The sequence below is a fragment of the Diorhabda carinulata genome, chromosome 9 (assembly GCF_026250575.1).
Source record: "Diorhabda carinulata isolate Delta chromosome 9, icDioCari1.1, whole genome shotgun sequence".
Taxonomy (NCBI): Eukaryota; Metazoa; Arthropoda; class Insecta; order Coleoptera; family Chrysomelidae; genus Diorhabda; species Diorhabda carinulata.
Window position 1 is genome coordinate 10,635,235 of NC_079468.1, and position 13,797 is coordinate 10,649,031.

The window sequence follows — 13,797 nt, forward strand, 5'->3', positions numbered from 1 at the left end:
AGTTCAGAACTAAAACCTATAGGTGACTCTGAAACATAAATCATCTGATTTAACATGTGCCGTAGAAAACGAGGGTCATTTATAGCGCCACGCTAACCACATTTTGGTGGACTCTGGGATGCTGGAGAGAAATCCGTAAAACACCACCACAATCGAGTTGCAGGAAATGCATATTCAACATTTTAACACATAATTAACGCTCAATTCCCGACCTATCTCTCTTTTGTCGGCAGATCCTTCTGACCTTACACCATTGGGTCCAACTTACTTTCTAATTGAACGTCTCTTGACTGCTGTTGCTAATCTAGATCTGCTAGAAGTAAAGTGAACCCGATTAGAACTGTTCCAGCGAATGTAGCAATTACAACATTTTTGGAAAAGGTAGTCCTTAGAATACATACCAACGTAAAAAATCGCTCCAGGTGGGGAATAGCCAGGGTAGCAACAGTGAAGATTTCCAATTGCTTTTTAGGACGTGCGTGAATCAAACACTGTCCTTTACCGATTGACAATACAAAAGAAAGAAAAGATCTATAGACATTTTAATTTTAGTATTTATGTCTTGGAGATTCTACTTTATCATTACTTGTTAATTTTACTTAATTTTTTTGAAAGGTATCCTCTTTCAAAGTCGGGGGTATGTTGTATTTTATATGGGGAATTATTATATTGTATTTTATTTAGGGAATATTGTAAATAATGCCGGACGGCATCTTGTTACCTCTCCTCTCACTGTTAATAAAAAACGCTTCGTATTATAGCTGATTGCAGAAGTAGCAATCCTTTGAACATATAGTAAATCAATAAACGTTCTTTGATATCTAATACAAATGAAGTCTCATACATTAATCGTGTTTCATTTGGAAACAAAATGTCAATAGTCAACGAAGCGTAAGAAAAGAAAAAACCCAGTTAAATGCAATTCACTCATCGAACCAATCATACAGAAACCACATATATTTCCCAAATTATACATTCGAACCTTATGAATTTTTATGGATGATTACGTATGTCCATGGAGTGTGTTTGATGGAGTAAATAATTCTACACTTCTATCTGATGCCCAACGGTGAACATTCATAAGTTTCAGAGGAACAACCTGTACAATCTAAACGTAGCAAAAATGAATTTCTTAATAGACTTTTTAACAAAAAGGTATTGTTTAATTCAATAAAATTTATGGTTTAGGAGATGTAGAGTTTTAGATCGTTGCACATGCCAGGAAACCGTTTGCCATAAAAAGAAGGAAATTATCACAAATTGTAATTATTTATTGAAAATACTTACTACAAAAGGTTTTGATACACAATCAAAAATTTCTAATACTACTGTCAAACATCGTGTTACTTACATAATAAAAACATTGAAATATAGAAAAATTTAGTTGGTTATTACATAAAACCAAAACTATAATAAATGTTCGAAGTGGGCACTTGGCACTTCTACACAAACCCAGAGTATTCGGAGGATATTTCTTTATACTTCGAAGATCATTCCAAGATTCTGTCTTATAGCGTCACAATGGAAGTTTCATTTCTTGTGTTTATCGGTGTTACATATACCAAGCGTTTGAGATATCTTCAAAAAAATGGATCCTTTGTATATAATTTAAGGGAACGTGGGAAAAGTTCTGTTTATTGAAGAAGTTGGTTTCACACGAGACAGTTTGATTAATTCCAATAATTTACATTGATGAAGATGAAAATCCTCACCGGATAATTCAAACAGAATCAACATCGATTTTGTGTTAATGCTTGGGCAGGAATATTGATACTAATTTATAAGTTCATATTTTTTTGATAATAATCTGAATGGTCAAGGATATTTAGAATATCTCTAAAATGTTATGTGGTATTTCTCTAAACATTCCCAGAGACATGTGGCTTAGGCACAATGGAAGCCTTCCCCACTTCCCAAATGAGATTTAAATCGACTTAATAACATTTTTCCTAATGGATGGATTGATCGGGGAGATTTTGCCTGCAAGTTCTCTGAATCAAATACAATGGATTCATTTTTTGAAATGATGAAATGATGAAAATATTTTGATGAAGACTAAAAGTAGTAAAATTTTTAACTGTATTTCAAAACTTATAAAAAAATAAGTTCATAAGAGAAGAGATCTAAAATCAAGACTATTTAGAAACATAAACATATATAAAAGGTCTAAGAAATTGAAAAATTTATATTAAAATTCTATTATCTTGGTTTTTAATAAATTTGGTGCCGAGATTTTGAAATAACCAATTCTAAAAAAGATTCTTTGTCATCAGTAACTACCTGATATTGCCTGCCCTATAAAAATTCATCCATAATGCTCTACTCTCATTTAACTTGTTATTAGATGAGCTACGGCATAAGGTCCTGAATTTACATTTTGATCTATTGTGTACGCTGGACTTTAACAAGTCAGATGGCAACGGCTTTGTAAAATGAGCTACCTGCCTGGAGTCTATGCGGCTTCCCTCGTATGGTTTTTAAATTTTAAACAAATATGCCTATGATCACTTGCCTATCGGAAAGTGTGCATAGGTATTTTTGATTCAATTAATTTCAATCAATTTTATTTCATCACCCTCACTCTAGTCATAACCGAATGAGTTTTATCTTAATTGATAGTTTTTACACACAGAATATGCCTAGGTAGGTTTGCCTACTCATCTTTGTGAATGACTTCCTGGTAAGTAAATATGAACAAGTAGGTCAATATAAGTAGAATATTATAAATACAAAACCAATCATATAGATCTGCTTGCAAAAAATCGAACATAAAATATTATTGCCAAGCTAAAAATTTTTGATAGGTGCGAGAGAAAAAGTATAACGTCCAAAGTCCGTGTGTTAGAACAGGACATAACATGTGTACATGTGAGAGACATTTAGTTACACTTGACAGTAGATTTTAATTCTGATTTTTTATAAATCTAATTTTCGTATTACTTCACACTTACAGCTATGAACTAATCTTTCTTTATTTAAAATTAATAAAAGAATGATTTATTTATTATTCAAAATTAAATAAATGTCGTAAAGTGGGAAAGTATAAATGTTACTTTTAAAATTTCAGATGCCCAGTAAGGTCGCCGGACTTCATGTTCTATTCTATATATGCTTTTATTGCCCACTTTATTGCTTCACTTTCATGAAGGTCTTGAAAGGGGCAAGTCTAAAATGACTTTTAGTGCTACCGTGGGACATGATCCTGTCGCGCCTATTAACGCAAGGCAAGCTGCCCTTCGCAACTTATCTAAGGTTATTTTCACAGTTTTGTTTTTAGCTCTTGGCCACCATACGAAAGCTGTATAACTTATGATAGGTCGCACATTGGATTTGTACACCCAGTTAATAATTTTGGGTTTCAAACCCCCTGTCCATACGACCACAGCAGTTGTATAAAGGACTACGTGCCTTATGGTTTACTACTTGAAGATGTTGTCTCCAAGTTAGTTTCTGATCGAAGGTCACGGCAAGATATTTAATATCTGACTTAAGGGTTAGTTCGGTTCCGTTTATTCTGAGGGTTTCCTGAAAGTATTTGTTCCTCCTGGTAAATGGTAAATGGCACTAGGGTGAACTTTGAGGAAATTATACTCATACATTCATTGACACACGATCTCTGAGCGATTATCATGTTTACCCCGAACAATTATCGCCAGATCATGTCCTGCGTTGGATGTATTTATGAGTAGATGATCGACTGCTTATGACCATAGTAGATGCGACTATTCAAGGTTACCATAATCCAAGCCATCATGCTTGGTTCTTACCTTCGTCTTTGTCGACTCTTCGTCTTACCAGTGACTGATAGATGTAATGTCTCCATTTGCTGGAGAAGGTAACCTCAATATCTATAGGGGTACATAACGGTATCTTTTCATACTCTATAGCTTTTTCCAGCTTCCTGGTTAAACTATGCAGGGCAGAAACAATCAACTTACCATTTTGGTATTCAAATTGATTTCTATGTAGAGGGACCTTTGTAAGCAACTCCGTTTTAGTGTAGAAATCAAAAAGAACATAGACTAATAGGACGACAGGATTAAGCTCCTAAACTAGGTCTTCTCCTTTCTTTGGATATAAAGCTGACGCTAACGCCTCTCCAGGACACGAAGAAGCACTAAAATCCTTATAAAGATTGGTAGTCCCTTTTGGGGAAAAATCAGTTGATTTTGTGTTTTCCTGGAGATTTGTATGGCTTGAAAGATTATATAGCGACATTTTCTGCCGCGAAGATTTGAGAAGCGATCTTACGATAGTCCCTCCTTGGCTTCTCAACCTTTTGGCAGGGTCTGCTTCTTTTTATAACAGTGGAGCCAAAAAATGAGTATCTAAAAGTAGCGTTACACAGTATGCGCTAGTCTAGTGCACTGCTGTTTTCGTCTGCCGAAATTGTCATCTGAGTAGTTTGGGTGGCTCAATTTCTCAGTAGTGACCACTACCAACCCTCTTGGATGTTCCTCATTGAGTCTGAGAATATCGAGATATTAGTCGCAATTCAGGCGCCTCACATTTCTTTTTGTTCTTTGTTGCTCGGTATTTGATTTGAGATCAAAGCGAATGTGCATGTGGTCGGAAAGTGAATTTTCCCTAGATACATGCCAATTGGCGACTTTATGTTTTATTGCTTTTATAGTGTGCGTTTTTGTTACAATCTACGATATATTGTACATTGTGATTTTTGCAGTAGTTTATGAAACTAGAGAGCTTCTGGTGGTAACGCATCTTCTACATGGTGGTTTTCTACTGCTGTGATGTCACGTTGTATAAAACTATAAATAAGAAAATAATTAATATACTTTCTTGTCAATAAGGCTGCTCCAAATGGAGCTTCGCCTTGGTGGTGAATCACCTTACGAAAATTACCAGAAATAGTATCTAGTGGAGGTCATTTTTGGTTTCACATTGATGCTTCCAGGGTTTTCCCCTGTTCCTCGAGAAAGGCTATTCGCTTCCGATGTGGTAGTGGAAGTCGGGTATTCTCACTCGAATTCTCCTTTCGTCTACTGGGCTTTCGTTTTGGATGTCTGTCAAATCCTCTTGCTGCAGTAGGCAGTGCGTCTGGGATGCAGTAGATATCGACTCAACTCGTGCGTTCTCAGTTGTAGAGCTAGTCGCCGCATTTGCTGATGACGTTGACGGTGTGACTATTATCTTTGGAGTTGCCGTTTTGAGTAGAAGTTTCACTGTTCCTAGTCGATAGTTAATCATGTAGTTTTTATCTTTTTCACCCACGACAATTGTCGGTGTATGGTGGAATTAATAAAACTATGCTTCAGTCTGAAGCTGACTCCTCGAAACACAGGGCCAGGTTTTTCCTTACAGGACAGAATGAGCCGAGCCAGTTGATCTTCTAGCTCTGTTTCTTGTTCCGTAGTTAAGGCGTTCTGAGAGTAGTTAACTGGAGAAATATCAACTTTTACTACCTCCAGAGCCCACTATAATGTGGATGATTTTTTGTGTCTGTTGTAAGCTCATTGGCTTTAGCTCTCCTAGCTTTTTACTGGGGGCGATTAGGTTTGGAATCTTCCGACCTCACCCACTTTTCAAAAGGTCCAGGAGGTTTTCCTCCCCTTTTGGCGATGGTGAACTTACACAGCTTCGTTGCATCTTCATATGAGTGTTCGAGCAATCAGCCATCGGTATCGCTTACCTTGGGCTTTTTGTAGCCGAGACTTTTTAATTGACAAATTATCTAGCTGTTTTAAAGTTGGAGATAGAAGCTTAGTTTGGTTGAAAACGTTAATATAATAATATTTCATAGATAAAGGAACATCAAAAATTATTAATTTTCTTGAAAAAGATTTGCTCCTATCAATTATGAACGAAAAAACAGCATATGGACAAAAAAATCCATATGATTCCGAGAGGCAGCAAATGAAAACTGATAATGTTGAAATCAGTGTGACTAACTATTGTTACCTGAAAAACAATTCTATTTTCTTTTCATAAATAATTGACAATGGAAATCAGGATTGTACATATTAGAGTATTCTTGTTTTTTATGTAACTCTTCATATAATTTCTTATATACTTTCCCATTAATAACACTTATTGAGCTCGACCGCCAAAAAATATTCCTAACAATTATTGTTCTGAACCAGTAAGCAAATTCATCAATAAAATTACCCATTAAGTATTTAAATGAACCATCACCGATCCATAATAATATTGCAGTAGCAATGTTTATAATGATATAATATCAAAATAATACATATTAGAGTAATTTAATTATATTTTTTATAGTCGACACACAGGAGGAACCAGGACCAAGTGGATTATGCACTGCAAACGACAGAAATTACAAGATTATGACTATTTTTCTGAAAACCATTATGTTGTAAGTATACATTTCAATGTGATTCATTTAAAGCTTATGACTTTGAATTTTTTGAAACAGAAGGAAGGAGTCAATTAGAGTCGCCCTAAGGCTAATCTTTTAGCCACACCATTAAACAAAGGTCTCCAAAATGATAAAACTACTTCTCACGTAGTTATTTTTCAATACTTAAAAAAATAAATTATTCTAACATTTCCAGAAAATGTCTTCAGGTAGAAAACGACCCACAATTGTTCGGTCTTTGACATCTTCTGCTATTGAAGAAAAGTTGCTGAAATTTTTATATCTCGTACTGCAATGGCAGAGATGAAAATTCTGTTTTGGAAAACCAGTTGGAGTGGCAGAAAGAACAGCAAAATTTAATGCGGCAATCATCACTGTTAGATTTGGAAATAAAAAAAAAATAAAAAAACGCGTAGGGAGCAAAATTAGGTTGATAGCAAGATCAAATTATCATATTAAATAGCTTAGTTATTGAGTTTATTTGTTTAGACTAATAGTATAGACTAATTATATTAATTAATTTTATATATACTATAAATAAATAATAGATAATCGATGCTGTATTAATTAGTGAATATGTAAACAAAAGAATGTATCCTATATGGAAGTAATAAATAGTCAGATTGAGACAAATGCTGTTATATAACAATCACTTTTGAGTTCTGAGGCGTGAAGAACCGACGTTTGAATGAAAATTCTAAATATCAGTGTAGAATTGGTATTAATAAATAAAAATGAGTGAACCATCAAAACACGACAATAAAATCACAAAATATATATAGTGAAATTGAATGTCGCTAGATATTCTTGAATATAAACTAGCGATTTTTCAGGAACTAAGTACTGAAAAGGGAAAATAATAATACAAAGTGTCCCAATAGCCCATATATTTGTTCTATAAATTATTTAAATAATCATTCATTAAAACATTTCTATAAGAACTCGTATTTTATTACTATTAAAAATTGTAGAATCATGAGCGGAACCAGGCCATCTGGCAAACAGATCCAAAATTTGCACATCTACACCCAATATTCTCACTCTAGGGAATGAAGCAATAGCAAAAAATTGTTTTGCACTTGCTGTATCTCTGCCAGAATCTCAAACTTTTTTATCTATTGAGGGCTCAATCCTGCAAGCGCAGCATAAGGTGACCCGATGAAGCATAGAAACGCAGTGTCAGTAGCAGCTGGTTCATAGGAGAAACACTATTGTTTCTAAAAATAATGTTATCACACCGTTATGTTTATGGTTATTTAACAAAAATTTTGTCATCTCACACATCAGTATCAAATTCCAAACGTTTTTCAATTTGAATAAAACTTGTAAAGCTGTCTGTTTTGTCAATCAGGACCAATTATAAAAATTAAATTCGTCCATTTCGTGTAAATAATCTGACCATTTATATCTTAATCTGGGAAATTCATGGTCAACTGTATCTAGAATATCTCAAATCCATTATAAATAAGTATTGTAAGTTGCACACAAACGTCAAAAAATGTAGATTAAATTCTAGATTTATCGCCAAGAACTCCTTAAGTATCCGATCGAGAGGGTTCTAAAATTAAGGATTGCTTTGCTATGTTAAGCATAGCTTAATGGTCCTTACAAACAAAATCAGAATCTTAAGTTATACTTAACTTGAAGAAGTGCGATGCAAACCGGAATCAGTGACTTGTGGTCTCCTCCTCCCCACGTCATAAGGGTCATTATCAGGGTTGCCACGGCTATTACAATCATAACAATCACATCTATTACGTTTTTTGTTTTGATATATTCACTCTGAAAACATAACTAAAACCAATCAAAATATTTTGTTTATTTATGTCCTAAAACTTATTAATACAGAAATTCTTGCTGCAAAAATATTTTGGAATAATAATTATTTCAAATAGAAATTCCTAAATCAAATATAATAATACTTTTTAGATATTAGGAACAAAAATAAACTGCAATAATGAATGAATTGAATGCGTTTGGTATCTTTCTCACGATTTGTTATAAAATTTGTTATTTTACTACCCAAAATATATATATATATATATATATATATATATATATATATATATATATATATATATATATATATATATATATATATATATATATATATATATATATATAAACATGTGGTATTTTAGTTTCGGTTTTTGAAACTAAAATACCACATGTTTACAAACCTTTTTCGAACTTCAAAAGCAACTTACTTCTATCATAAATCAACCACCTTCATCATTTTTTATGTATTATAAATTGATTGTAGTTAGTCCGTTAGAAGTTCTTGAAGGACACCATCGTCGGTCTGTTTTAATTGACTTTCGACATAGACAATTTGGCGTCGTCACCATTGCTTTAGCTATTATGTATAGTTTATTTCAATTGAAAGAGAAACTAATTATCCTCTTAAAGATATGTATGCATATATAAAAAAATAATAAAAAAAACCGAAGTAAAGATGGGTAACATAATGACTACATTACACTACTACTAATTTAAGCTCTCATAGTTCTTTGAAAACCGTAAGTAAGTTATTGGAAATTTCTGTAAAATTATTTGCTGGGATGTATCAATGATTATTAAAAAGTCTTGGTTCGCCACTATAAATGCATAATTCAAAAATATTGTTTCACAATAGGGGTGATATTCATTTAGAGTTTGACAGAATATCTTTTCTACTTGCACCTTTGACAAATTTCGCAGATTTGTGTGCTATTTTATAATTCAGTTACGAGTCGCTAAGTGTGTGAGAGGTGTATTCAACTTATAAATCATGGAACCTGGGGACAATACCGCGTTTTACACCACATCTTAAGCATTACTCATTAAGTTTAATTATTTTACAAAATATGGATGTAGCAGGTTTGGTCTTGAGGTCAAAGTATTTTCACATATCTCAAATCATAGCAAAAAGCTCGCATCAAACTACACTATATATGAATGGAAATTGTACTTCTTAATTTTCATACGTTCTTAAATCTCTAGCCTAAATTGAAACGAACCATTTAATGCCAAAAAAGTATGGTCTGGAGAATAAAATAGAATAATCGAAGGAAATGAAACTCTGAATACATCAACAATTCTATTGGTGCTTTTATGAGGAAAGAAAGGGGGTAGGATAATAATGTCCACTAGTGCGTATAGGATAGCAGTCTACAACCCTAAGATTATGAATTTCCTCACTCACTAATTTGCCACGTTCTGTCACTGAATCGCAACCGGCGTTACTGTGTTCCCAAACATAGGTAAAAAATTCCTTCACTAAAATGTGTAAAACAAGTTGATGCGCTATCATTTGTTGGAAAAGGCAATACAGTCACCATTAAAGTATGTTTTAATACTGTTGATTCCTATATGCTCCCTTGTATTTTCTAGAGCTTCAACTACCTACCAGCCCATAAATGATTCTCCATGGGCATGAGCGGCGTTCCATCCAAGTGGTTGGATGCAGTCCAATAATTTTTTTACATGGCTTAAAGAGTTTGTAGAATGGAACAGAGGAAGAGGTACTTATGCTTTTGGCTGTGTAGCGAAGGACATAGATACAATCGATCACAAAAGGACAAAACAGAATTTTGTTATGCTTTTCACCCCACCACACCCATAGCTTGTAGCCATTTGACGTGAGTTTCATGAAACCTTGTTTTTTATTACCAAGAAGTGGCCAGAATGAGTTGTTTCACTTTACGAAATGTCCAAGTTATATGAAAACGATTTTGGAAACTATGTCAACAGCAATCAACATTTTTCAGAAAACTGGAATTTGACCTGTCAACCAAGTAACCTTCACCGACCATGACTATGCACCCTCAAAGACTACAGACTCACCTAGATCTGCCGCTGCCGCTGCCTCTGCTACGCCCCAATCAGCTTGTGTTCCTGACTCACTCAAATTCTCTGCTGCTACTACCACTTGAGGGTTGGCTCCTGACCCACCCCAAACTATTTCACCTGTTGATAACTTTCATTCTTCTTCATTTCTACTTCCAGTGGCCATCATTAAAAGAAGAGGAGCAAAAAATACGCTTATCTGCAGTTTTTGGCTAATCTTCGTAAAAAATGAGCTGCAAGCAGATATTAATTTGATGATAGAAAAGGAAATTAAGAAAAACGGAGAAGTTGGCAAAACTTGGCTAAAATATTTTTTCGGAAGAATAAATCTTATAACTAAAGTATAACCTTGCAAGACACATCAAATCTTGATAAAAGCAAGCAAAAGAAAGAAAAAGCCAACGTGACAAAAACCAATGTTAAGCGAAAACGGTCTATCCTCATCGAGGTCTTCAGACAAAGAATGTCTGTAATAAGATTATCTATATTCACAATATTCTGAAGATGACAAAACAGTTCCTGTTTGTGAACATTGTCAGTGACTAACCCCATCATGCCCAGTACCCCATCTTACACCACTAGAAACTCCATCTTACTCCACCAGGTGAGGTGAGTTGAATTTTTATTCTGTAAACGGAAAATATTTTTCATTTATAATACTTACCTCCATGATGGTGTTTTTTAAACTGAAATTTGTATTTCTTGATTCTAAGTTCTTTATTATCTTATTTATCTCTAAATACCTTATATCAACCCACTCTCCCCTACCTCAACATTATGTTGAACTTAATTAAAATTTTCTCCTTGGTGAACAAATCATCAGTTCAATGCTTCATTTTGATGGTGAATGTTGCTATTTTGCGATATCATCAACTTGCAAAAGTTGTCAGAAGTCTAAAAATAATGTTTTAGTGGAGTTATTTCATATGGTTGTAAAAAAACAATATTTCTCACAATTGTTAAGCTCTTAAGAATAATACTTAAATAGTAAAGTTCTTCTGTGAACTACAGACTGATAAGCCAATATCGGCCAGTAAATTCAAGTCAAGATTTTTGAATGCCGCTTAGGTTAGATTGAATTATGTATAGTAATATATTTGGTAATTTTATACTTTCGCGGTCCCGTCGTTTTTTGGCTCTAGAAAATCGAAAAATTGTCCGGAATTTTCGTTTATGGGTATAAAAAAAATGAAAACTTATATTGGTTTCAGGTCTTTAAATGTTTATAAAAATGCACTCATTCACGTATAATTGTTGATAACTTTTGTCCAAATAATCAAATGAAGTTGTTATATTTTTTTCATAATTCACATAAAAAACGAACAACTTGGAAAAAAAATTATACAAAAATGTTAATTATCATGTTCTAACAATCAAAAATAATAACAATTTCTCTTAAAATTGACCTTTTCTCACATATAATCGGTTGAACCTTTTTTATTAAATAATCATTAAAGTTATATGAACAAAAACATTCTCAAAATCACTCTTTGTAATCAAGTGTATATTATTAAAGAGATTTGGGAGTGGGACGAGGGGCGTGAACATGTGTTCTGAATTTTTAGTACACCCCCCCCCCCAACCTAGCCTAAACTAACCTAACCTAACCAATATAAGTTTTCATTTATTTTATTCCCATATGTTTTTTTTTCATGAATTCGCCGTAAAAACGAATATTTAAAAAAAATTCGTCAAAATCGGATGATTTTTCGATTTTCTAGAGCCAAAAAACGAGGGGGCCGCGAAAGTATAAAATTAATATATTTATTTTCGAGATAGGTAATTTTTATTCCTCTTCAACTTCTCTCTCTAAATAAAAATTTACTTCTGCATATCAATAAATTCATAACCAATCAAATAAATATATAACCTCTTTAATATAGATAACACCTGTATTAATGGAATATCTACGGAATGAAAAGCAGCACCTTCAGAAACCATACAACGGTTTTAATTTTCTATATCCGGTTAATCTTTTAACCGAACGTTTACGTCACTTTTTACTGAAATTCTTTCTATCAATCATTTGAATCTATTGTTATTGAAAAAGTAACCTCAAACGACTGCCAAACTGAGGGAGAAATTATTTTTGTGATATTAGCGAGTTTCTTTAGACATGTTACTTTTGTTGCCTTTTAATCAAATGATATAATTTTTGCTTATTTAATTATGCAGTAATATAGATTGTACTTGTTTAAGAGTATTGGATAGATATTTTTATATGTACTGTTTTGTATTATTTGATTGTTAATTTTGTGATAGTATCTAACTTATAAAATAAATGTTTCTTATTTATAATCCAAAGTAATTTTTTGTAGGTTTTGTTTAAATTGTGTGAAATAATTATTGTGAATATTTTACTAGTCTTAAACTTTTGCTCTGACAAAAAAAAATTGTTTAAAGAAGCGGCAATTTGTTTTTTTGTTCGTGGTGGCTAAAAAGCTAGAGCGGGCGCTGTTCAGAATTAAGTAATAAGGGAAGTATAAACTTGAACAAGGTCTCTCTGATCAGATTCCATAAAGTGAAACAAACAATTAACAATGTGATACTTAATTTATTCGTACGTTATAATTTCAATGAAACTTTTCAAGTACCATTGAAAGAAATGGCTATAATCATTTTTTCTGTCGTATTTACTAAAATAATGTTTTTGCATAACTTAACGCTACAAATTAATACAAGTTAACTTAAAAAGGACGTTCTTAAAATGAAAATGTGAATAACCTGTTGTATTTATGTAGTTGTGTTTGATTGTGCGTGTTGAATAAATGGATTAAACAAATTTTCTTATTTTCTTATTGAAAGTTCACTGAAAGAATTATTCAAGGTTTTTCCTTGTAAATACAATAAGTTTTTATCTATTTGTTGCCCTGGTCTAGACTTCTGTCCAGCTATATTGAAAATTTTAAGTTAACGTGTAGTACATTTTATAAATAATTATGACCACCATGGGTCGATAAAACTAAGTTTCATATTAACTAATATTCATCGTATTGTTGGGTCACATGTGGAATAGGCCTTCGTTGTTGTAGAGAAATGTTTATTTCTTCAGGTGACCTAAATACTTGTTGTGGTCTTACAGTTGTGGGAGATACATAATTTGTACGTTGAGACTGTCCAGTTACCCGAACCTAAAAGAATATGTCAGTCATGACAATAGAATATGTTAATAATAATATTTATCAACATATTTGAAAATATGTCCCATTGACAATGAAAATACTCCTAGTGAAATTGATTATATATAGGTAATTGGTTGAGAAATTGAATAGATTGTATAGAATAGATCCGAATGAAAGTAGTAGAAAGTAGAATGAAGTAAATGATTGTCTTGTACCAAACCTCAAATTGTCAAGTGACGAAAACAGAATTATAGTATTCACGTTATTAGAATGGTTGTAACGAATTTTTTATACGAAATTTCAAAAAAAAACAAATAAATTCCAATACCCTATCTTCTATCTGTAGTCTGGCAATCCCTTGGTATAGAATTAGTAGTATAGTATTTTTCACAATTCAAAAAAGTACCCTAACTACCGAACAGTAGTACAAGACACTTGATATATAATATTACTCCTTTTGTTCTCCTTTTGTTTTTTGGTGTTTTAGATTTTAATTTATTGAAATAA

General features: G+C 32.8%; 1 protein-coding gene across 2 annotated transcripts in view; it reads right to left on the minus strand.

Moving 5' to 3' along the window:
- Positions 1–12,702: 12,702 nt before the first annotated feature.
- LOC130898243 (uncharacterized) overlaps positions 12,703–13,797 on the minus strand; it is a 31,797-nt gene continuing 30,702 nt past the window's right edge. For both annotated transcript variants that reach the window (XM_057807374.1, XM_057807375.1), the window contains exon 6: positions 12,703–13,299. In XM_057807374.1, the coding sequence (XP_057663357.1) occupies positions 13,147–13,299 (153 nt within the window). In that variant the 3' untranslated portion in view covers positions 12,703–13,146. The remainder of the gene's footprint in view (positions 13,300–13,797) is intronic.